Below are 25,808 nucleotides of genomic sequence, written 5' to 3'. Positions count from 1 at the left end.
GCTATTCTATTCAAGCATGTCAATCTATGAAAGACACCCCAATACTGGAGAAGAACAAAAGTTACTTACCTGTGAACTGTGGTTCTCCAGTATTGGTGTCTTTCATAGATTCACATGCGACTCACCCTTCCTCCCCTCAGAGGCTCTCTTCTCTTCATCCACTCTTTTGTCACTCTTGTGCTACGAAAGTCTGAGGGCCTGAGCTTCTGAGGAGAAGGTTCTAGAGGGTGCGACAGCCTGATTGGCTGGAATTTGGACTATCATAACGACATGGATATGCCAGTAAAGTGATTCTCCCTCAATGCTTCCTTATGTGTTAATAATTTCTATGGTTCTTTGAAGCATTCTATTATTCTTAAATTCTATTCTATTATTATTATTATTACTATGACATATATTTTTATATATGTGATTTTTTTTACTACTATTTTATGTACCGTGGGACTCCCACTCTGACGACGGCGAATATTCAAGCATGTGAATCTATGAAAGACACCAATAGTTGAGAACCACAGTTTACAGGTAAGTAACTTTTTTACTTATGCGTGTTGCCTTAAAAGCATTTATTAGGTTTTAGTGGCTGTATTTATTGGCTGATACATGCAGACTGATATTTACTTGCTGACAAGTACTAGCTTGAATATTTTAGATGTGCGCATACATGTTGTCAGGTATGTGCTGATGAGTATTGATTGATATATGTTGTCTATTATGCGTGCAGGGATATGTACAAACTGATAGGTACATACTGTGGATTGATCAATACATAATGACCTATCTATAGTGGATGATGTGTATTAGTCATATGTATATGCCAACATATGCAGGTGCAGACGAATGTAGGGCGAAAGGTATTGGCTGTTGTGTGTTGGCTGATACATAGTGGCTATGTGTGTTGATTGATATTTATTGACTGATATGATATTTATTGGCGGATATATCGTGGATAATTTGTGTTTTCTGATGCGCGTTGGTGTTTATATGCATGGGTTGATATATGAGACTTACCAGGGTATTGGTAGTTCAAAGTGGTCTTATCTTCAAGATGTCCTGTTACTGGGTACTATTCTGACAGTAAATATGATGTCATTTTATTTGCTTGGATATTTGCTTGGATAAAGGACACTCACCTTACAGGCACATGGTTTTAGGCAAACCCACAGAAAATGTCCATTAACACCACATACTTATAGTACATTGTACAATTCATGATAAATGGAGATCAGTAAGTAAATCTCAGGACAGCAATTCCTGTTACACTTATAAGTGCATATAGATGCCCCACCATTAGCCCATTGGTCTCACTGTCCAACATTTAGTCCAGCTACTAACACTGACTAAACTGTTCCTTACAGTGTGCTGCAAGCATCACACAACAGAAAGCTGGAGTAGGGACACACTGACATATACAAAGGGAAGTGCAGGACAAAACACTATACATTTTGCAATCTAAAAAAGAGAACTCTGATATTGTCACAGGTGCTGCAAGGATTGCTGGTAGTTTCCTACAACCTTGGAGATGGTGATTACAGAATGCAGCTTCCATCCTTTTCTATCGACAATGGAGAGTGGCACTCAGTTACCCTGGAGCGCTTCGACAATGAGTTCATTCTGCGCCTCGACGGTGGAGGAGGAAAGAGAGAAGTAACAAAGTCATTAGGAGACTACAAAGAAATAGTGATTGATCCTAACAGTCTGGTTATTGGGAACCTTTATCACACACAGCAGAATGCAAGCTTTCAAGGTGAGTTTTCTCTACGCATGGATTGCTTGTTACAAAAAAAACTCTTTCCCACACTAATATGCACGGTAATAGGTTGTCAGGAATGTGGCCCGTCACCTATATATGCTTTCTAATACAGCAGATAGCTACTGGTGCGCTCATGATCATATAAAAACATTATACAGTTGTAAACTGTAATAGATATCACATACAGTACTAGATGCATCAATAGCGTTCTTTGGACTTTCTCAAGAATTTGCTACTTGATGGTTCTTAGGTTTCTCATCAGCATAATGTTTGTGCCAGAATCACTTTTTTCAGGGCCATAGCTTCCACAGTACCACAATGTATCTACGTTTATCAGTACATTGATAACATATCTTAAAATAATTCTACACATTTAACTATCTAGTGAATCTGCACACAAGTCACTCTTATTTAATTGTAGGGGTTTATGCCTTTTATGAGAAAGTTATTTACACACAAGCAATTATTTAAAATGTAACATTTTATACATTAAACATCTTGTATTCAAATTAAAAGCCTTTGCATATTACACATATTTTCTTACATATAATCATGGGAGTTAATATATTTAGTTATGATTAGAGGACACTAATAACTGTCTCACACAGATTCCAAGACTACTTGTACACAATAGAAGATCTACAGATTATTGCATTATTTTGTAATTTTATCATAATGTAGACAACAATTTTCTATAAGTTGTATTCATTTTATGATTATTTATATTGTTTTCAGCACTCTCCTCTGCAGTTAGCTTCCCCGCCTTCAGTCTAATCTGCCTGAGGTCTTCAATCAGTCTTAGCATCAGTTACACGATTTCTATGAGGCAGACGTATCTTTGATTTGCAACAATGCAGCAATCATCTTTTACATACCTGAATAAATATCCCATGGTTAATAATGATTATGCATTTGGTCCACAACTCAGTGACTGATTGCCCAATCTTTCCTCTGAATTGTTTTTATTACAATATCACAGTTTTTCCTCTATCATCAAAATAGGACAAATAGTGGCATATCAAACCAAGATGGATTAAGAACCAAGGGCCAGATGTAGGAAGGCTATTACCGGTCGGTAACGGCCGAAATCGGCCGTTACCGACCGGTAATAGACTTTTCCTATGTAGGAGGCACAGTTACCGATTCGGTAAATAACGAATCGGTATTTACCGAATCGGTAAATAAAATGTAGTGCTTCTGGGCTTTAAGGATTCGTTATTTATCACCAACTATTAGTTGGTGGTAAATATCGAATTCCTATGTAAATGCAAATGTTTGCATTTACACCTGTGCCATGTGACAGACATACATGCCCTTAGGGCATGTATGTGTGCCACATGTGCACACAAGCACTAATCAGGGGTGCAACAAGGTGTCAAAGTGACACCCTGCCACCCTTGACTTTTTCCCAATTTTATCGAATTGATAATTACCGATTCGGTAACTGACATTCATTCCTATGGGCCTCCAGGTCCATAGGAATGAATGGCAAATACCGAATCGGTAATTACCGATTCGGTAAATACCGAATCTTACCGATTCTGTATTTTTTACCAATTTTTTACCCACATAGCATTTACCGATTTGAAAATACCGAATCGGTAAAATTAGGTATTTTCGAATCGGTAAATTTAAATTACCTACACCTAGCCCTAAATGTGTGACTGGGAATATAAGGGGCCTCAATGATAGGTTTAAGGCAGGGCAAGACCTGGCATATTTATTGTGGCATGGCATAGATATTGGTCTCCTACAGGCATTGCACCTCACAGATGGAACTCAGATGCTCCTGCGTGCATGTTGGATTGGGAAGCGACAAATGGCGTATTCTAACTATGCACGCGGCGACATAGTGTGTCAACTATGTGCGACAACTATGTGCGACAACTATGTGCGACAACTATGTGCGACAATTATGTGCGACAACTATGTGCGACAGCAAACAGGCCCATTTGCACCGTAAACGCGCCGCTCGCACCAAAATTCAGCGCAAGTCCCCACTAGCCCATCTCTGTGTACAGCACCATTGACAACTAGTGGGAGAATTCCAGTGCAAAACTGCAGCCTGTCTGTCCACGACGCCCGGCCTGCTCTTCGCACCATGCTGACTCTTGCAAAGCTAAAAAGGCTGAAAAGTTAATTCATAGCAACATAGAGATAAACTGGCACCGTACCTTTAAGGCAGTCATGACCCCCAGCTTCCCATCATGCCTCAGGGGTGACAGTTAGGTCAGTTGTTCTTTCCGGTTACTTCAGGAAGGATCCTGGTTACACAGCTCAACTTCTTTCTGATTTTAGTCAGAAATAATCATCACTTTTTTGGAAATTCTTGACGTCTTTCATCTCTTGAAGTAAGGTTCTGTTTTTTTATTTGACAGTTTTGGGCATTTTATCCTCTCAAAATGCCATCTCTTTTTGACCCCTGCCCTTCTTGTGGAAATAAGAAGGCCAGGTCAGACTCTCATGAGGTCTGTATTCTTTGTTTGCCTAAGGACCATGACCCTAAGGCTTGTCCTCATTGCCGGACCCTGTCCAAAAGGACTTTGAAGGACAGAGAAAGGATCCGTATTTATGGGCTGGCAGAAAAGTCTTCCAGAGGCAGGTCACTGGTGAAGAAGGGCTCCAAGAGGGCGAGATCTCCATCCAGAAGCAAGCTCCCTCACCCCTCTACTTCAGCGTTGGGCTCGGCGCTGAAAAATCTACCACCGGTGGGTCATTTGTCCAAGAAAAGACCATCGACGGCGGGCTCGCCGTCGAGAAGACAAAGTCATTCAGGTACGTCGTCGACATCGAAGAATCGTGATCTTCCGCTGTTGTCAACCCGGCGACAGGAGTAGAAGTCCCCTTCCGTCGTCAGCTCGACGTTCGGCGTCGAGGACAGGTACCCCTCCGTCGTCATCAGTCCATCGACGTCGAGGGGCAAGAGTCCTCTGCCGTCGTCATCTCGACAACGATCGGCATCGAAGATTAGCAGCTCTCCGCCGTCGTCTCGGCGACGAGGAAGAAGAGCCCTCTGCCGTCGTCAACACGGCGATAATTGGTGTCGAGGAGCAGATGCCCTTTATCTTCATCTGCACGACGACGTTCAGCGTTGAGGAGTAGAACCCCTCCGCCGTCGATGGCTCATCGATGTTTGACGTCGAGACGAAGGGATGTTCAGGCGTCGGCTGCAAGGGACTCGACATCGAGGAACAGGGAAGCGTCGTCGAGACAGGGCCCAACATCAGACCGGAGATAGACGTTGAGAAGGAGGTCCATGTCGGCGTAGAGAGGCGCACGCCCGACCTCAAGACCCACTTCAGTGAAGTCTGGAGAAGGATCAGTGGTTCTAGTAACAGAAACAGCGTCACGCCATTCTTCCTCTCATTCCTCAAGACATCCTTTAACGAGGCATTCACCATCTGCCTCTCCAGAAAGGCGTTCAAGCAGACCAAGTCATAGGTCTCCTTCACAGCACAGGGAGGCTTCCCCTGCTGTGCACTTGTCTCCAAGATGGCTCCTTCCCCTGCATCACTGGAGTAAAGATACAGGAGTAGCACAGCGGATGCAAGAATACGCCAGTCCTCTTCATATGTCACCTCTACAGAGATTGGTGCAGGAAGTGGACAGATCGCATTCGCCCAGACGTGAGGAGCGAACGGGCAGATCACGGGAGCTTAGACATTGTTCCCATCGCAAAAGAAGAAGGTCACCTACGTGGTCTTCTTCTTCCACTCGATCCTCGAAGAGGGACTATTCTCCCACCCTATCGGACAGCCCTTTGTCTAGAGTGTCTCCGATAGATAACATCAACACCTACCATGATGTGCTTCAGAGAGGGGCTCAGAAGCTGAACATTGAGATGTCTACCCCTCAGGTGGCAACAACAGTTATCTTTGAGACTCTGCATCAGAGAGCAGCCTCTCGTCCGTTAGTTCCCCTTCTTCATGGTCTTTTAGAACCTGTGATGGACATTTTCCTGACGCCAGCTGCGATTAAGGCCGCACCGGCTAGGATTCAAAAGAAATACAAGCCGACCTCCACAGACCCCGTGTTCTTGAAGACAGATCCGCCTGCGGACTCTGTTATAATTGCGGCAGCGAGAAAAACTCATGCTGTGGCTGCGTCTTCATAGGTCCCACCCGATAAAGAAAGCAGGTCCCAGGACTCTTGGGGACGTAAGGTTTGCGATTCTGCAGCATCATCACTAAAGGTCTCCAGTGCAGCAGCCTTATTAGGTCGCTATGACAGGGCCTTGTGGGACTCCTTGGACCGCTTCAAAGAGAAGTTGACAAAAGAGGATCAAAAGGACTTTGAGGAGGTCATCACGGAACGGTGGCTTGTTGCCAACCAAGTGATCAGCACGGCAGCGGATGGTGCTACACTGTCGGTGCACTCATATGCCCATGGGATTTGCGCTAGGAGACCCTCCTGGTTGAGACTGACAGCTCTCAAACCAGATTCCCAACAGAGGATCCTGAATCTCCCTTTTTTCGGCTCCTACCTCTTTGGCACTCATAGAGATGAGGAAATGGGTAGGTTGAAGGCAGAGCTCGATACCCTCAAAACCGTTGGTTTGGAAAAGAAGGAGTTTAAGCGTTGGTACAGACCCAACCAATGCAAGGGCTACCAACAGAGGGTTCAAACCCCTCAATGGTTCCAGAGTAAAGGCCAAGGCAAGTCGCATTATCAAGGCCGTAAATCCAACAGAGGTAGAGGAGATCACCAGCAGCAGTCCTCTAACACGGCCAGGTCGGCAGGGAAGCAATGAGCAGGAGCTTCCTCTAGCGCTGTTGCCGACTCCAGTGGAAGAAAGTGCGTCACATCATCTGGAAGAGTGGTGCAGCATAACAAAAGATAGTTGGGTGCCAAGTATACTGCGCAATGGATATGCACTACGTTTTCGTGTGCTTCCAAAGAACATTCCTCTGAAAAAATCTCATCCTCACCAGTTAAAGTTGCTTCGGCAGGAAGTGATAACCCTTCTGCGACAAAAAAAAAGGCCATAGAAGAGGTTCTTTCCACACAGCGAGGGAAGGGAGTCTACTCCAGGTACTTTTTTGTGCCCAAAATAGATCAGGAGCACAAGTTCAGACCTATCCTGGACCTTTGCTTGCTGAACAAAGTCATTGTGAAGGAGAAGTTTTGCATGTTGGCCCTTCATCAAATATGTCCACATCTACAAGCAGGAGATTGTATGTGCTCGGTGGACCTCCAAGATGCGTACTTCCATATACCTATCATTCCACGTCATCGCAGATACCTTCGATTTGTGGTTTGCGACAAGCACTTTCTGTACAAGGTCTTGCCCTTCGGACTGAAATCTGCCCCACGAGTCTTTACCAAGTGCATGGCAGTGGTGGCGGCCGCCTTACACAGAAAAGGTCTGTTACTTAGACGATTGGCTCCTCAAAGGGCCATCGCCTCAAAAAGTAAGGAAGGATTTCCAAGTCTGTCTAAATCTGCTCCACAGACTGGGTCTTCATGTGAACATGGAGAAGTCAGTCCAACAGCCTACCCAGATAATCCATTATTTGGGATCGACTCTGGACTCAAACAAAGGACGAGCGTTTACCTTCGGAGGAGAAACTTTCCTCAATGCAGCAGAAATGCAAAGCTCTGCTTCAGACAGATCGCCCAGCAGTCTGACAGGTGGCATCTCTGCTGGAGTCAATGGCCTCCTGCATATTTCTCATTTCCAACGCCAGGCTGAGAATGAGACCGTTGCAGCAAGATCTAGAAGACAAATGGGACCAAGCAACGGGTCGCTGGGAGGATCGGATTGTGCTCTCCCAAGCAGCAAAATCGTCCATCATGTGGTGGACTCGACAGCAGAACCTGTTGGTGCGAGTCCCTTTCCATCAACCAGTTCCAGTGCAATCGTTGATAACGGATGCATCTCTGCAAGGATGGGGGGCACACATGGGGTGCCTTCAAATGCAGGGGCTGGTGGTCCATAAAAGAGCAGTCCTACCACATAAATATGTTGGAGTTACAGGCAGTCCATCTTGCTCTGAAAGCTTTTTGGCAGTCGATCACGTCCAACTAGATCCTTATTCAAACAGACAACATGACCACCATGTATTATCTAAACAAACAGGGTGGTACGCACTCTCGTCCTCTCTCCCTGGAGGCTCAAGCGATCTGGCACGGCTTCTGGCTCAGAACCTCTTCATAGTGGTGGTGCACCTTACGGGAGAGCAGAACGTAAGAGCAGACGCGCTTAGTCGGCACTTCAAAGATCAGCCAGACTGGGTGCTGCACGACGAGTTGGTGGCAGATATTTTCCAGCAGTGGGGTCGTCTGTCAATAGATTTGTTTGCAGATAACAAAAACAAAAAAATGCCACGCCTTCGCATCCAGATTCCTCCGTCCAGGGACAAGAGGAATGCACTTTTTTTATGGATTGGTCAGAGACATTTGCATACGCCTTTCCTCCTCTGCCTCTGATCCCGAAGGTGGTGTCCAAGCTCATCAAATCCAACATGAAGGTGATTCTGATAGCTCCAGACTGTCACGTCAGTGGTGGTACCCGGACCTTCTGCAGTTGTCGGTACTCCCCCACAGAAGACTACCTTACAGAGCGGACCTGCTGACCAAGATGGACGGGAAGATTCTCCATCCCAGCCTTCCTTCTCTGAACTTGAAAGCCTGGCTCCTGAAGTCCTACAATACAGACACTTGAATCTGCCGCAGGACTGCATGTACATTCTGAAAGAGGCTAGGAGGCCTTCCACAAGAGCGTCCTACGCTTTCAAGTGGATTATATTCTACCTATGGTGTGTTGCAAATTATTTTGTCCCTACAAAGGGGCAGGAGGAAGTGATTCTTCCTTTCCTCCTTTATTTAGCTAGAGCGGGTCTGAAATATGCCTCGGTCAGGGTTCATTTGTCAACCAATACGGCATACAGGAAATCACCCAACCAACCTTCTTTTTTCCAGTTACAGGTGGTTAAGGATTTCCTACAGGGGTTGAAGAAAGTCTATCCCCCGGTTCGAACTCTTTCTCCCCCTTGGGAATTGAATCTGGTGCTGTCTAGATTTATGGGTTCTCCTTTTGAGCCCATTCATAAAGCCACATTGCAGCACCTGATGTGGAAAACAGCTTTTCTGGTAGCGATAACCAGCGGGTAGAGTAAGTGAAATCCAAGCGCTGTGTGCAAAAGAACCATATACTGTGTTTCACCACAACAGGGTAGTGTTAAGGGCTCACCCTGCTTTTTTGCCAAAAGTTATATCTGATTTCCATATTAATCAATCAATCTCCCTACCATCCTTTTTTCCCAATCCCGCAACTCCTGCGGAGGGGTTGCTACACTCCTTGGACCTTAAAAGAGTGCTCAAATTCTATTTGGAGGGTACAAAGGGCATAAGGAAATCAGATCAATTGTTTTTGAATTATGGTTCCATGAGAACAGGTTTCCCAGCCTCCAAAAGATCCATTTCAAGATGGATAGTGTCCTGTATAAAATTGGCCTACCAGTTGGCGCATAAACCCCTTTTGTTGTCTCCTAAAGCACATTCAACTAGGGGAAAAGCGGCCACAGTAGCTTTCTTGCATGATGTTCCAATGTCAGAAATTTGCAAACCGGCAACCTGGAGATCGGTTCACACTTTCACAAGGCATTATTGTCTAGAATCCGATTCCAGAGCGGATACTCAAGTGGGCCAGGCCTCCTTGAGGAATCTTTTCGGATAGTAGTATATTTATCCAGGCTTAGTTTTTTTTAGCTGTTTGGTTACATTACCGTTCTGTTTCCTTTGCCTGCAGCGAGATAAGGGGAGGCTCGCTATTCTATTCTCGTGCTTATGACTATTAATGAAGATCCCCTGGAAGAGGATTAGTTACTTACCTGTAATCCTAGTTCTCTTCCAGGGGTATCCTCAGCAAAGTCATAAGCAACCCTCCCGCCACCCCGGGCAAAGGAGCACTGTATTTTTAAGAAAAAGGTAATGTCAACTCTTTGTGCTATGGCTTTTGAGTCACCGCAAAGAACAACTGACCTAACTGTCACCCCTGAGGCATGATGAGAAGCAGGGGGTCATGACTTCCTTAAAGGCACGGTGCCAGTTTGTCTCTATGTTGCTATGAGTTAGCTTTTCAGCCTTTTTAGGCTATGTTTCTGCAATGCAGCCTGTGAGCTGTATATGCTTTTAGTCCAATGTGAGAGTTTGTGATGACTGCTAAGCATTAAAACAGTTCTAAAACATCTCTGCTGTTGTTTTTCCCTGTTTCTAATGTATTCTTTTATGATATAATGGGGAGTCCTTACAGCATAATTCAGCTCTAGTGTGTATAAGGCTGCTGTGAGAAGTTGGCCTGGTATATGATGTTCACTATTCTAGTGACCACCTTGCACCAGTCCAAACAACCCTTATGGTGGTGGTTGTAAAGTCAACCTTATAGACCAGCTATCCTAGAGGTAGCGTGTACAGAACAGTCTTAGGCTAAAAGACTCTTGAGGGAGTGTAAATCCAGCTGTTTTACCATATGTAACCCCTTGAACATCAAATGAAAGAACACCACACAGGATATATATAAAATATATATGTATTTATTTACTAACACACTCCTCTGAACTCTTTATGAGATCAGAGGCATAAGCACATAACAAGTTACTTAGTCAGAATACGTTAAGTTGCACAAAATACAGTTAGGCCCTTGGGGCGAAGCAAACCATATACTAAGAAAGTGGTATAAGTACCACGTCACGAGAAAAGGAAAGGAAAGGCCTAGGGCCTAGAGAATCGCTGGGGCTACACTATCTGACCCTTAGGTTAGGAGTAGGAGGCCCACAGGCGGCGCGTGCAGTGTCTTTACACACACGCGAGAGTCAATGTTGAGTCAAAGGGAACTTAGAGTTTAGAAAAAGAAGGATTTAGGACACTTCCGGTCTAGCTAGAAGGAAACAACTAAAAACCTAGACACTTGGATAGTCAATACCCTTGGGAGCACCGAAGTACTCGCGTTACCTCACCCACAGGAAGCGGGTGCATAGGTGTGAAAATGTGTCGGGTTTCGCCGTTGAAGTCTATGGAGCCTGTGAAGAAAGATGCTGCAGGCAACCAGGAGGAAGATGTCCGGGTGGATCGAGGATGAAGAAGACCTGAAAGCAGAGGGGACAGAGTCTGGGTCACTAGCCAGTGACCGGGTGGAACCAGGAAGGAACCAGACGACGTCGAGGAGCAATCAGGTGATATCGTGAAGCTTGTCTCTTCAGCCACGCGGACCAGGAGGCATCGAGGATGACCAGATGCTGGAGAGGAGCTGTCCCACAAAGGTTCTCGCAGATGGAGGCGTCGACTGCCGGATTGGAGTCAACAAGCCTTGGCAAAGGCAACCCACGCAGGATTCAAGGAAGGCTTCTGATGCAGACCAGCAAGGTCCGAGGTGCCTCACCTTTGCAGGGAGGCAAGGGCCAGTCTGGAGCAACCAGACCAGCGAGTTGGTTCACAAGGATTGTCGTCACAGAGACTACTAGCCAGCGGGCCTTCAACTGGACAACGCGTCGAGCAGAACACAAGCAGAAGGGCCGCACGCAGAACTCGTGGAGTGTGGAGGGCTGATCTTTGGTGCAGGTGGACTTCAGATTCGGGGCTTCTCAATCCCCAGTGCACAGCTTTGAGGATTCCTCAGGAGCTGCACAGTTAGCAAGTCGTGGACTTTTCAAGATGGCCGGTCCCACGTGTCTCGTCGCCTCCACGGATCTCAGCTATGCTGCAGACGTGAAGAGAGGGTCAGAGAGCTCTGGAAGTCAGGGTCTTGTCAGGCTCTGTGCTCGGGTCCCGGCGGGAGCGTCGACAAAGCAAGCTGTTGATATGTTGGATGGTGCCTGGTTGCCCAGGGTGGTCACTCCTTGGTCACAAGGGAGATTCTTCAGTCTTCAGCTTTAGCAGAACGTCGAAGGTCCGAGTTTCGTTTCAAGTTTCAGTTCAGGATCTAATCTAAATCCCTAGGACTCACCTCCTACCTTTATACCACTAAAAGGGGCTGGATTACTTTCTAGGTCCCTCCTATGGGTGGTACGAGGAAGGGGGGTGGTTACACCCCCTCTCCTTTGTCCAGGTCCGGGCCAGAGTTGGGGCTGCAGTGCCCCAGCAACCGGTTTGAACTGGTGTATGCATGGAGCACCTAGTGTGCCCCAGGCATGTCTCAATCTATTCAGCCCTCCCTGTCCCAATACACAAAATCCTGTCTGGGGTGGTGCTCGCACCTCTCCAGGCAGGAAACCTATTGTCCAAACCTCCGTGACTGGAAGGACTCCCAGCAGCAGGAGGTCAGACTTGTGTCTGTAGCAGCAGCGTCCTTTTTGTGACGCTGGGGCTCTAGTTAACTTTAACCGGGATAGTCAGCAACTACATGTCTTCTCCCTCTAGAAGGGTGGAATGCTACCCCCGTCACCAGACTTTGCGAGGGGGTAGTATTCCAAAGCGTATGACACCTTACACGACATGTTTAGATAAAGCCAAACCAAAGTTAGCATTTAACCGCAAGGTTCATAATGCACTTAAGAGTATATGGTATGGCAATATCATAGAACAGCTATAAGGACATGGTTCCGAAAGCTGCAGACAGGTTCAGCTCATGCTAGAGCACCATCTCACACATAACCAAGCACTCTGCCTCCAGGTTTGTTAAGGCCTGCCATAGGAGTGACTTATAGGTTACCGTGTGTCTATATTTAAGGGCAGATATAGGAATACTATACCTAAGCAAGGGGTGATTACACAACCTTGCCCCAGCTGAGTGATCAGCCAGTTGTGTCAGTTTGAGTGGCCAGCCAGGGGTGGCATAATACATGCTGCAGCCCCTGGTAGGCCTTAGTTACACCTATGCCCTGAGTACCTAGGGTACACTTCTACAGGGGCTGGCAAGGTGAACCAATTCCCAATTGGATGTACCTAGAGTACATGGTGTGAATTTAGAGAGTGTGCATCTGGACTGTGGGTCTGATTAGCAGGCTCACAGCCACATCTAAGTCGAAAACCAGTAAAGCAAAAGCAAAAAGTGGTGGTGACCATAGAAAGCAGACCCTACTCTCCTACAGCTGCATTTACTTTTTTATTATATATATGTATATATATATGTATATATATATATATATATATATATATATATATATATATATATATATATATATATATATATATATATATATAGATACATATATGTGGGGCACATATATGATTGTGTTTTCGGGGTCCCGCGCATGGGCGGTAATATTCTAGTGCTTATGACTTTGATGAGGATACCCCTGGAAGAGAACTAGGATTACAGGTAAGTAACTAATCCTAATCCTAATCCTTTTCTTATCCTCTCCTTGTTTTGTGTAGCAAAAGCACATAATTCATATTAATAAAGACAATGTTCCCTGATGAAGGGGCATTTTGCTCCTTCAAATTATATATATGAATGAATGAACATGACCTTGCCTGCTACCAACAAATTTCACTGCGGGGTGCCCACTCCAAACTCCATTCTTTGGTTCTTCACTTTAAGATGCTGATGGTGGGATGAGAAGATATTCTACCAGAGAATCAGGCAGGCATGAAAAAGAAACAGTATTAATAGAGCAATGTTTGATGCTTTATGTGATGTGTGCCTAGTATGTAAACCTGAAGACGCCCTTCTATACATAACATTTATTAAGCTACCGCAAGCTTTTGACTAGGGCAGTTGCTATGGTCCTGCATTGAAAGATGGGATTTGAAGGCGCCAACTTAATGTCTTTTTAGTGACAATAAGGCTGTTGTAAGGTTTGGATAATAGGTGCCTTGTTATTCATATGGTATTTGGCATAGGCTTTTGTGGAATAATGCTGTCCCAAGCGTTCTTCACAGGACAGCTCGGCACATCCCTTGGATGCAGGTCAAGTGGGAATCTAACCACTGCTTATCTTCAGATTCCCATTGCACATATCTTATGAGTACTTTAACAGTTATCATCCACGCAAGAGGGTTACTGCCTAGTATTTAACAAAGAGCATAATTAAGTCATAGGTAATAGTTCAGAGGAAAAGGTTGTGCCTGATGTAATTATTCCAAACTGGCTCACGTCTTGACATATGCCTAACCTTCAGAGCCTGCATCCTGGTCACGCCACAATTTAATTGTGGGAAGAGGAAACCAGGAACAAGCCATAAATAAGGTGGTACAATGTGGTAAACATTTTTGAGGAGCCACTTGAGGTCCACCCATCCATGGCAATTATAGCATCTTTCTATGCAAATGAGCTATGGAGCTTTCAAATGCCTAATGCTAACACTTCAGCTACAATCTTTAGGAACCCTAATGCTTTCACTTCATCTGAAATGTTTACTACTTTTGGATGTTTAGATCAGGGACAGTCTTGGCCCTCTCCCCTCATCCTCTGGGTTGCGGTGACAGTACATCGGCTGTATCACTGATAGCTATACCCCTGGCTAAGGTAACTCATGGTAGAGGACTCACTAGTGCGAGTAATACCTTTGGAAGAACAAGCAGCCATTAAATCTCTTCCTTTTTAGTGAAGGTTGCAGCAGAGCCTGAGACTAAAATTCTTCCAGAATGCCGTAAGGGAGTTTTGACGAATGGAGAACTTCAGAATGCTGCACAGATTGAGATATATCCAGGATCAGTGATTTGTTTGAATTACAACTTTTACCATCTCGATAACAACATTAGTGGGCCTTATGTGAAGAAATCTTTCAAATACTGCAGTTTGCATAGATTGATGAGCACAGCTGTTGATACCTCTAAAGGCATAGATTATTTTCTCCATAAATTTACCTGGGACATAAGACTTACCTGGTTACATATGTCCTCCTTGTTGAGGCAGTGTTTGGCAGATTTCACTAAGATGAGCCACTCTTGAGATCTAAAGCGTAGAGCTGGCAAGGTGAAGGCCACAATCACGTCCCACCAGGGCTTCTGGGATATAAATATAGGGAAATGGACATCAATTTTCAACTATTTTGGCCTTTTGTGTGAGAGATTATGATAAACTTCACTGCTGCCCATTCTATTGTGTAAGGGGCATACAAGAGGGCCAGTCACCATAGAAGTGCTTGCGCCGCCCATGACCCTATTGCAGTATTTCTTGTGCATCAATGTTTTGCTAGGGCTTGGAAGCAGGAGGCTTGCCAGTTTAAGGGAATGTGTGACTAAGGTCTATACATATTATATTGTGTCTTCATTTGCAGGCTTTTATGAATTGTTAAAGGGCTTTAATGTAATGCTTTGCCACTTTGTGATTCAACGTTTCGGAAAATGTACTTCTAATCATGCATCAATACTTTGTGTCTCACTCTGACCGGTATAAACATGGTCATAGATTTCTCCATTGCATGCCTCAAAATTTGGTGTGTGTGGATTAAATCACAGATGTTAAATATTTGTAAATAACTATATGCATTGAACATTTATAATTTTCAGAGTGGAGAGGCAAATCCAGAATAATTTGTTGTGTATGTGGGAAAATTAAAAAAGGTAAGAATTGGGACTGGCTTCAAGTCTTATTACAAGAGGATTCAAGGTGTAATACTGTACATTGGACAAATATGTCCATCTCCAATATTATGCTGTCACGGATAAGTGTTTTTGGAGTGAAATTCTACTTTACATTTTATATGGTTAAACAGCTGTATACTACAATGACCTTTCACACTTTCCCTTATCTTTTGACCTAGGGTGTATGAAAGACGTGCGATTCAATAACTACCAGTTGCCTCTCAATAATCGGAGTACTGCTACAGTGATGGTCCTACGATCCCATGGAGTAACAGAAGGCTGCTCATCGGACGCTTGCGGGACCAGCCCATGTAGCCATCCTTTCTCATGTACCGATCTCTGGAGGACGTATGAATGCAGGTAGGGTCTAATGGGATCGGTTGCTGCTCCACATTGACATTCTACCCCAGGTGTAGCTAGAAGTGGTGGGACAACAAGAACTTTAAGTGATAAATTATGAAATTATTTACAGTGCTTCAAACTGACAGTATTGAACATTTCTTATTTACAATATCATGTGTCATCTATAAATTCTTCAAAGGTCATTATGTAAAATGGGATCAACCACCAAAGTACAATATAGTATAAACAAAGGTCAAATGCACAAATCCCTAAATCAGACATTTACAGAAAATAAAATCTTTAATCTTTGGCTGCATTCTATCAAATTGAATAAAGCTATAAATCTAGCCAGTTTTTGGGGGGATGTGATTCACCACTTTCTTTTTTTTTATTTGTATTAAAAACAAAAGCACTAAACCAACCCACCTCATTCTGCTACATGCTAGTTTTTTTTTAGCAATGAATACCTACCCTCACATCACTGGCAGTAGCCTACCATGGATATCTCGCCCTTACCCATCCCTCAATCCCCTCTCTCTCTCCCTCCTATTCATATATCTCCCTGGGGTATCCTTTGTTATACCCCTTCTTCTCATCCCACCCTTCCCGACCCTTCCCCCCCCAGGTTTTACCTTAATTCATATCTCTGATCATTAATATGTGGCTGAGATATATCCCAGCTGATTGCGTTTTGTTTTACTCTTAAATGTACTTGTATATCAGAAGCATTATTCTCATTATGAACTGCCAATACCCCCCTATTTTTGCCTCCCCTCCTTTTTTGTATCCCATAAAACCAATAAAAATGTGTTAAATACAAAAAAGAAGCCTACAAATTTCACTATCATTTTTAGAAAATTAGCTAGCTTTTTACTTATTTTCTGTTCTTTATCTAATTGACAAAGCATTTTTTACCATTAGCTTTAACCGCATGCGCGCGGCGGCTTTTCCCGCTGTACGTGACTTTTTTGAAAGACGCGCGTTACATGACGAGCTCAGCCCGTCATCAGGGTGGGAGCGGCGCAACTCATGACGAGCTGAGCTCGTCATCAGCGCCGAAGTGGTTAAGGAGTGTAAAATGTTCTCCTGTGCTTCATATAGAGGTGTTAAAAATCGAGTGACTATTACGCAATGTTGCTGAAATTACACACATGAAATTTTCGTGTGATATGATAGCTCGAGTAAAACAGCAAATACATGTAGAAGACAAGATATTTGCTGCGCAGGTCTGAGCAGAGAACAGTGGGAGAGGTGCTGGAGGTGTTCCCTCTGCAGCTGGGGACCGCCTGGGCGGCGCTGACCCACCTCTAGATCCCAAGACAAGGACTTGGAATTTCCTCTGTCAGTTATCATGGTGAGCACCTTGCTGCAGCATGCGAGCTGCGCGGCCACTGGATGGAGGGACCAGAGGCTTTTTGCCATGCCAGAACTGTAGGTAAGCCGCAGGGCAAGAGTGACTGGGGCCCACACTGCACCAGAGCCATGCAGCTGGAGGCGGGTGTGGAACAGAGTGTATCCCCTCAACTATGGTGAGGGATTCGGGGGGATGCCGAGAGAAACTGTAGTCGCTGTCCGCTTCTGATGGATACATCTGCCTGTGGATTCCACAGCTTATGAATATCCCTTTCGCCAGCATTCAGTGGAAATTTTTCGTTGCTCTCCGCGCCGACGAGTTCGTCATAGCGTCATGGCTCCGCACGTGGCTCCGCATGGCGTCACCGGAGCCATAAGAAGACCACGTCGGTGTGATGACGTCAGTTCCCTTTTTTCCGCGCAGTCGACACAAATGTTTTTTTCTGGGACTCTCCATACTTCGTTTGGATACTTTGTATTTTTGATTGTATCTCTTCCTTTCTTTGTCATGTCTGCTCCTAGGAAGTCAGGGTTTAAACCTTGCAGAGAAGGCGGTAAACATATGTCGATTACTGACCCGCATGAGGACTGCCTTTGGTGTTTGTCTTCAGACCATGACGTCGAGGGATGCTCATCGTGCAGGAAGATAACCCTGAAGGTGTTAATGGAGTGAGAAGCCAAACTTTACATGGCCAAGGCGAAAAAAGAGAAAAGGAGTCGAAAAAGATCAAAGTCTAGTTCTTCGGCGTCGCATTACTCCAAGAAGAAGCATAAGAAGAAGAGGAGACATGCTTCTCAACATCGTTCTCCGAAGTCAGTGGTGTTGAGGTCGTCTTCACCTGCTCTTCGATGTCAAGAAAAGGACTTTGTTTCTCCTTCACCTTCGGTGTCTCCTCAGGTGACTCCAGCTCATTCTTCTTCCTTTAAGGGGACTCCGGAGCAGGCAACGACGCCAAGATTCTCACCATTGATCCGGCTGATGATAATGAGGTTCCTTCGGCTCCGGCTGTTCCACCTGTGGCTCCAGCGGCTCCGATTCCAGAGGTACCTCGATCGGATCCGGAACCGGCTTCTTACCCTCAGTTTCCAACACCGGGTTCTGACCTCTCGCATTTTTTAAATGCGATGTACGGTGTTTTCACCAGGGCCTCTTACCCCTATGGAGCACCTTCGGATCCCATGGGTCAGTTGGCTTATAATTGGGTGTGCCTCATCAGTATCCTCAGGCCCCCTTTATGCCGTTTATGCCAGCGACATCGTCCTGGTCTTTTCAGGCTCCGAGGATGTCGACGCCGTATGGTCAGTCTCCGGCTCCATCCCGTGAAGCTTCTCGGATTCGCACGGCGCCGCTTATGGGTCCAATTTCGACGCCTCTTGAGGAGCCATCGATGCCGCAACCAAAGATGCCCTCGAGAAGAGAGGCGCAGAGATTAATGGAGGAAGAGCTGTATCAGGATGAAGAGAGAGAGGAAGGAGAAGTGTATGACATTGAGGATGCTTTTGAAGTCTTGTGTGAAGCAAGTGGACTTGACACTTCCCCAGAGTGGGACTTTGTTTCTCAAAAAGCTTCTCCCGCTAAGGATGTTGCACCATATCACACAGTTATTAGGAAGGCTGCAGAAATGTTGGACTTGCAGCTTCTTGTAGCAGAGTATAAACCTAATATTCTCACCGAAGTGCTTCATTCTCCTTCTTCGGTGATTGAGCCTCTTTTACCTTTTAATGATGCTCTATCTGAGCCGATACTTGAGGTGTGGTGCAACCTCTTTCAGCACCTGCAGTTTCGAGGTCGGTCTCAAGAAGATCTAGACCTGCTCCAGGTGATCCGGTTTTCCCATCCTCTCACCCTTCTCCTGAAAGTCTGGTTTTGCAGGCTTCTTGCTCGAAGCAGTCAACAGGGGCGTTTTCGCAGGCCCCAGCAGACGGGGACATTAAGAAGCTGGAGCAGTCTGCAAAAAAGGGTCTTTTCTTCAGCCAGTATGGCATTAAAATCTACCAACACCACTTGTCTCTTGGGCAGGTATATTCATGCTTTAATGGACTCTGCGAAACAGCTTCTCCCTAAGTTATCTGAGGAGGACAAGGGGAATCTGAGTGAGGTGTTTGTGGATGTTCAAGCGGATGCTCGCCAGGTTATCCAGTCTGGTCTGGATACAGCGGGTTCTGTTGCCAGGGTCATGGGCTTGTCTATTGCAACAAGGAGGCACGCTTGGTTAAAATCTTCAGGTTTCTCTCCTGACATGCAGGCTGCTCCTATTGATTTGCCATTTGATGGTTCCAAGCTTTCTGGTGAAAAGGCAGACTCTGCCCTGCAGAGATTCAAGGACAGTAAAGCAATTGCAAGGTCTTTGGGTCTGCAGACTCAATCAAGAGGTTATGGGTATAAAAGATACTGTGGCTTTGGGAAGTCTTCCTTTTGTGGATCCAGACAACCTCATCAACAGCAACAGCAGCAAAACCCATTGTATAAGAGCTATAGGGGTAAAGGCAGAGGTCGCCTTCGTGGAGCCGGGCGTCAATCCTCTTCCTCCTCTGCCTCCCCAACCCCTCCTGGTAATGCAGGAAAGCAGCACTAGATCCACCATCCTGGATCATGTGGGTCCCGTGGGAGGCCGGCTTACCCATTTTCTTCAAGATTTTAGGTTAATCACTGCAGACCTTTGGGTTTTAGATCTTGTGGAAAATGGGTATGTCCTTCCCTTCAGAAACTTCCCTCCTCCTAACCCTACTTGCCAGGGGTTTTGCACGAAGGATCATTTGCTTCTCCTTCAGACGGAGGTTCAAAAAGGTGCAATAGAGGTGGTTCCGGAGCAGGAAAGAGGTCAGGGATGCTACTCCCGGTATTTTCTGATTCCCATGAAGGATGGCACGTTACATCCTATCCTGGACCTCAGAATCTTGAATCTATTTCTCAAGCAGGAGAGATTAAAGATGTTCACCCTAGCGCAGGTTCTTCAGGCGCCGCAACAAGAGGACTGGATGGTGTCCATCGACTTGCAGGATGCGTATTTTCACATTCCAATCCTGAAGTCGCACAGGAAGTATCTCCGTTTCACGGTTGGGTCGCAACACTACCAGTTTGCGGCCCTTCCGTTTGGTCTTACTACCGCACCACAAGTCTTTACCAAGGTGATGGCAGTGGTGGCTGCCCATCTCAGGAGGTCAGGATCCCAGTTTTCTCCTACCTGGACGACTGGCTGTTGAAGGCAGAGTCTCCAGAGATGGTGAGTCATCATTTGCAGGTTACAGCCCAGCTGTTGTACAAATGAGGTTTTTCGATAAATGTACCCAAGTTTCACCTGGTGCCCTCTCAGGACAACATGTTCATAGGTGCAGTACTGGATACCACTGTCTGTCGAGCACTCCCTCCTCCGCAAAAGATTCTCGACATTCAGGAAATGATTCCCTTGTTTTTACAATGGAGCAGTTGTTCCAGTTCTGAAGGTCCTCCGTCTACTAGATCTGTTCGCTTCCTGCATCCTGATGGTCAACCTTGCACGCTGGCACATGAGGGCGCTCCAGTGGTGTCTCCGCAGGCAGTGGTATCAGCACAATGGAAATCTCAGGGCGTCAGTCAGGAACTCCAGAGAAGCTGCAGCGGATCTGTCTTGGTGGAGTGTGGAGGGCAATCTGTCTCAAGGAAAGCCCTTCCATCTTCCTCCATCGGTGGCCACAGTGATAACGGATGCCTCCATTTTAGGGTGGAGTGCTCATTTGGGGGACCTGGAGATCAAAGGTCTTTCGTCTCCAGAGGAGAGGCTGTTTCACATCAACCTTTTGGAATTGCGGGCGATAGGTTTGGCACTCAAGGCCTTCCTCCCTTCCATCCGAGGTCAGTCGGTTCAAGTCCTGATGGACAACACTGCCGCGATGTGGTGTGTCAACAAGCAGGAAGGAGTAGGGTCGTACCGTCTCTGCAAAGAGGCGTTGCGGCTCTGGTCCTGGGCTCAGAAGAACCATCGGATTTGCTTGATGGCAAACCATGTGGCCGGGGTGCTGAACGTGTGTGCGCGCATAGTCTCAGTCGGCAGTTCTCCGCCGACCACAAGTGGTGGCTTCATCCGGAGGTGGTTGGACACATCTTCCAGACGTTGCAAATTCCTCTGGTGTACCTCTTTGCCACTCTCGAGAACCCGCACTGCCTGTCATTCTGCAGTCTCTAGTTTCCGAGGCAGGGACGCGTTTCAGTTGAGTTGGAGCTCAAAACTCATTTACGCGTTTCCTCCCATACCCTTGATTCCTCGGTTTCTGAGGAAGATTCGCCAAGACCGAGTCCAAGTTAAATTGATCGCCCCGGATTGGCCAAGAAGGGTGTGGTACACAGATCTACTTCACCTCTTGTCGCACCCTCTGCTCCGTCTCCCTCTCAGGGCAGACCTCCTCTCTCAGATGGAGAGGCAGTTTCTACACCTCAAGCTCCAGATCCTGCACCTTCATGCCTGGAGATTGAACAGGGCAACCTGACTTCTTTTTCTCTCCCGCCTGACATGGTGGATATTATTTTATCGGCCAGGCGACACTCCGCCAAATCTATCTACTCCTACAGGTGGTCGAAATTTGTTAGATGGTGTGGAGAGAAATCTGTTGATCCTCTGAAAGCACATCTTTCTGATCTTTGTTTTTCACTTTATTTGGCTCAGCAGGGTTATGCTGTAGCCACTGTTAAAGGATATTTGGCGGATTTGGCGGCATTTCTTTTTTTGCCCGATTAGACTTCTCTTTTTAAGTATCCTATAGTCTTAAGGTTTATCAAGAGGCTTACTAACATGTTTCCGCCCACTCCTTTTATTATTCCCCAGTGGGATTTAAATCTGGAGTTAACTTTTTCTATGTGTTCTACGGTCGAACCTATGCATAGTTGTCCTCTGAGACTGCTGACATTTAAAACGGTCTTTCTAGTGGCTATCACTTCAGCTAAGAGGGTGAGTGAGCTTCAGGCTTTGAGTTCAAAGCCTCCTTTTTTGACCATACATGCTGAAAGTTGGTACTCCGGACCAGGGCTGCTTTTCTGCCTCAGGTGGTAACTCCCTTCCACCTAGGTCAGTCCATTACCCTTCCTACTTTTTATCCTCGATCTCCTCCATCCAAGGAGGAGAGGCTTCATCGATTGGATCCAAAGAGAGAGATTAGCTTCTATTTGGATAGAACAAAGGACTTCTGTCAATATGATCAGCTCTTTGTTGGATATGCTGGTTGTATGAAGTACAAGGCAGTGCACAAGCGCAGTTTATCCAGGTGGATCATCTTGTGCATCAAGATATGCTACTCCCTGGCTGGTAGGGAGCCTTTTGTAGGCATTAGAGCTCATACCACCAGGGCTAAATCATCTACTTCTGCCTTGCCCAGAGGTGTTCCTGTGTTGGAGATATGTAAAGCTGCAACTTGGGCCTCCCTCCACACTTTCGCAAAGCATTATTGCTTGGATTCCGAGGTGAGGAGGGATGGCCATTTTGCACGCTCCTTTTTAGGTCTCGCCTAGACGAAAGCAAAAAGCAAAGCTTTTTGCTGTCTAGGGCGAGACAACTTATGTTGTCACTTCTGGGGGAATGTGGACAGCAGACTGTTACGAGCTTCTCCTACCGGAGATTTGATCTCGTGGGCGCGCACGTCGCCGTGCCTCATATTTCCATGCGCACACAGGCAGCCCCCACACCCCTGCACACAGATTACACAGGCACACGCATAGTAAGGGGCTTTTCGAAGTGCTACCCCTGGCCTACAGCTTGCGTGCATGTGAACGCATGCAGCCGCCATCTGACTTTTTTAATCTTATTGAGCCTCGTTTTACAGTTTACTTCGTCTGCGGCACCTCCGAGATCTGAAGGAAACCAGAGCGGGGAACATGAAAGGGGCTATCTGGAGAAGTTACAATGCGCCATTAACTGGGCAGAGGACACTGGTGCATCCCTTTCAAGGGAGAGGGTGGCTGGGTCTGCTTCTAAGCATAGGTTATAAAGCCAAACTCTTCACTTTTGCTGCTACACTGCATTCCTTAGTGCGCTTAGAGACCTGACGTGATAACGTGCTCTACAAATGCGAAATACAAATACAAATTCCTCGCTTTTTCCCTCCCCACCACAGAGCGCGTCTCGTGTCCGAGATGCTTAAAGGACATTTTCTATTTCTAACTGCCTCTTATAAAAGTCTCTTCAATTTCCCGCGTAAAAAAATATTTAGCTATGTCTTTTTTTAATAGCTCACCTATTGCCCTACAGCACTCCCTCATGCCACCTTTCAGCCAGTCCCTCTTCTACGCTTCTTTAATTTGTCCAACTCCCTTGCAGGTGTTGGTCTCTTTCATGCTCACGTGTGCATCCACTCTCTTTGGTCTTCATGTCTCCGATTCAGTCACTGCAGCCTTCTGTGTCGCAACAGTGCTCAACATACAGTGATAGTCTGTTTATTTCTCGCAGTCTTTTCAGGTTTTCTTTACCATCCACAATCCCGCCTTGTCGCTTCCTGCCCCATCTCTGTCAGTCCACTGACAGTCCGTCCCTAAGCACTCCTAAAGCTGTCAGTGCCTTGTTGTGAGTTTCTTTGCCCATCTAATGAATACTGAATCCCGTTTTTTTCCTTGCCTTTTTCCTCCCTTCTTAGTCACTGTCTTCTCAGCTCTCATCTCCTACTTAGTCCCAACGTTTCCTCTGCCCCCCCCCCCGGGAGTCTCTTTGCCGGTCTTATGGCTTTCCCCTCTGACCCCCTGCCCACTGACCTTCCTCTCCCTACCCTTTGATCTCCTGGTACGGGCCACGCACTATTCTCAGGCAGCACACGCATGGCACTCCAGCGTTGTACTGCGAAGAGACGTGTAGTCTAAAGTTGAGTCTTACAAGGGAGGGGGATGGGGAGCATTGAAAGAGAACGGGCAAAACTCATGGCAGTAAAACTAAAAGACGGAGTAAGGCCATTACCCGGTGCTATTTACCATCTGCGACTCCTTTTGGGACTCCTCCCTCTCCTGTGCTGCTCAATGTGAATGGCTCATTATTATTTACCCCGCCCTGCTCCTTCAGCTAGTAACATGATCGATCCAAGTACCCATAGTCTGGTAACGCTCTGTTCTTGCAGCATAGGCATGATGAATCACGAGAGCAATTTGCTGAGAATCACTGGTTGCTCTGCGCAGCTGGGATTCAAACCTGGCTCCTCAGTCAAGCTTCTCTCTCTTGTATACTCCGCGATTAAGCAATTTGCTGAGAAACACAGGTTGCTCTGCGCTGCCGGGATTCGAACCGGACTCCTCAGTCAAGCTGTCTCTCACTTCTATACTCAACGTGCCCAATTTGAGTGCAGATTTAGAGCTCACTTTGCACTGTCCATTTAAACAATTGGCACAGGTTCGCTCATACAATCTCATGGGTCACAAATTCCAAAGTGGTGTGAGTGAGGCGCTGCAGCAATCTGTTTTGTGTTATGCCATGAGACGAGCGGGCTAGTTTCACGAATAAATGAGAATTTTTCATGCTAGTGTTAGGAACCAGTGCATCTTTGTTACTTTTGAACAGTGCATTGCCAGATTCTGTCCAAGCGCAGAATCTGGCCAGAAAGTGGGCGTGTTTGCCACTCACCCCTGCCCAAACCCCATATCTAAGCATTACCCGTCTTCATCGTGCCACGTCCTCAAAGACATTTCTGTTCATCGTGGTATCCATAGAGAGGGCCCCCATAAGCTGGAGGGGCCTGTTGAGCGTCACATGCACGTGCGAACCCTCAGTATATTGCTGCGTTCCTAGTGCAGAGTTTAGTGACCATTAGTTTAACTTTATGATATATCTTTGTTAATCTGTCAAGTTTAACAAGATTTTTTTTGGGTACACATTTTAAAACCTGGGCATTTTCAGAGAACCTCTCCCAGAACACTTTCCCAACTTTGCCTCACCCAACTTTACAACATTTAACATACACATAATAGTTATATGGATTTGGTGAAAACTTCGTTAACGGTGGAAATAAGAGCTTTGCTTTTAGAGAAAAATATTTGAAATGACTTGCCTATAATTAAGGCATGCACTGAAAATGGCGCTGTATTCTATTTTTAGCCACCAATCGAGGCACACATAGTTCTCAAAGCAGTTTAAAATTCAGGTCTGTCAAGGGCTGAACATCATGACTTTTGAAGTGGTTAACCAGTGGGCAATGATACCGGTGTGAAATGAAGTTTGGTCCACATCCTCCATCTTTAGCGCAGACTGTCAATAAATTCAGATTAGAGGAACCGGAGCTCGCCATGACTTATGCAGGATACAAAATCGATACCAACCTTTTTGCTTTTAGTGTCTGACTGTCATCCCTATTATGGACTTAACTGTCAACAAATTCATACCTGCCTACACCAACAGGCATAGTACACAACATAGCAGAAATGTTTCAAATACACATTTGCTGTCTGCACGGTTTCACCACTAACTTCTTTTATAGATGAACGTACCACTTTTTTGCAGCTAAGTGCTGTAAATAGCTATTACCAGCTTTTAATCATACTTCATATACCAACCTCTGAAGGATGGAAGACACAGCCCGGCAGGAAAGAAAACTACTGGCTGCACATCATGGCAGAGGTGCAAACCAATCTTTTAAGTGACAGAGCCAAGTTGGCAAAACTTGCTAATCTGCAGCCCTCTCCCTCCCAGCCTGCTGTTCTAACTTCCTGTTCTCTTCTCCCGTGCTGATCTGCTGCTCTCTCCCACCCGCCTCCTTCTCCAACTCTGTTCTCTTCTCCCATGCTGATCTGCTGTTCTCTTCCACTCGCCTCCTTTAATTCCCTGTTCTCTTCTGCGGTCTGTTCTCTTCCACCCGCCTCCTTCTTTAACTCCCTGTTCTCTTCTCCCGTGCTGATCTGCTGTTTTCCTTCTCCCCTTTTCTAACCGAGTTTTTTCCTGTGGTGATCAACTGTCCT

The 25,808-nt window shown here is 46.0% G+C and overlaps 1 protein-coding gene across 1 annotated transcript in view; it reads left to right on the top strand.

The window, feature by feature from the left end:
* Positions 1–25,808, top strand: part of LOC144798008 (neural-cadherin-like) — a 566,884-nt gene that overhangs the window by 458,536 nt on the left and 82,540 nt on the right. The window contains exons 28-29 of the mRNA XM_078668798.1: positions 1,480–1,744; positions 15,397–15,577. Coding sequence (XP_078524924.1) covers positions 1,480–1,744; positions 15,397–15,577 — 446 coding nt within the window. The remainder of the gene's footprint in view (positions 1–1,479; positions 1,745–15,396; positions 15,578–25,808) is intronic.

The sequence above is a fragment of the Lissotriton helveticus genome, chromosome 12, assembly GCF_964261635.1.
Source record: "Lissotriton helveticus chromosome 12, aLisHel1.1, whole genome shotgun sequence".
NCBI classification, from domain to species: Eukaryota; Metazoa; Chordata; class Amphibia; order Caudata; family Salamandridae; genus Lissotriton; species Lissotriton helveticus.
Note: the sequence above shows the minus strand (reverse complement) of the source record. Positions and strands in the feature narration are given on the sequence as shown.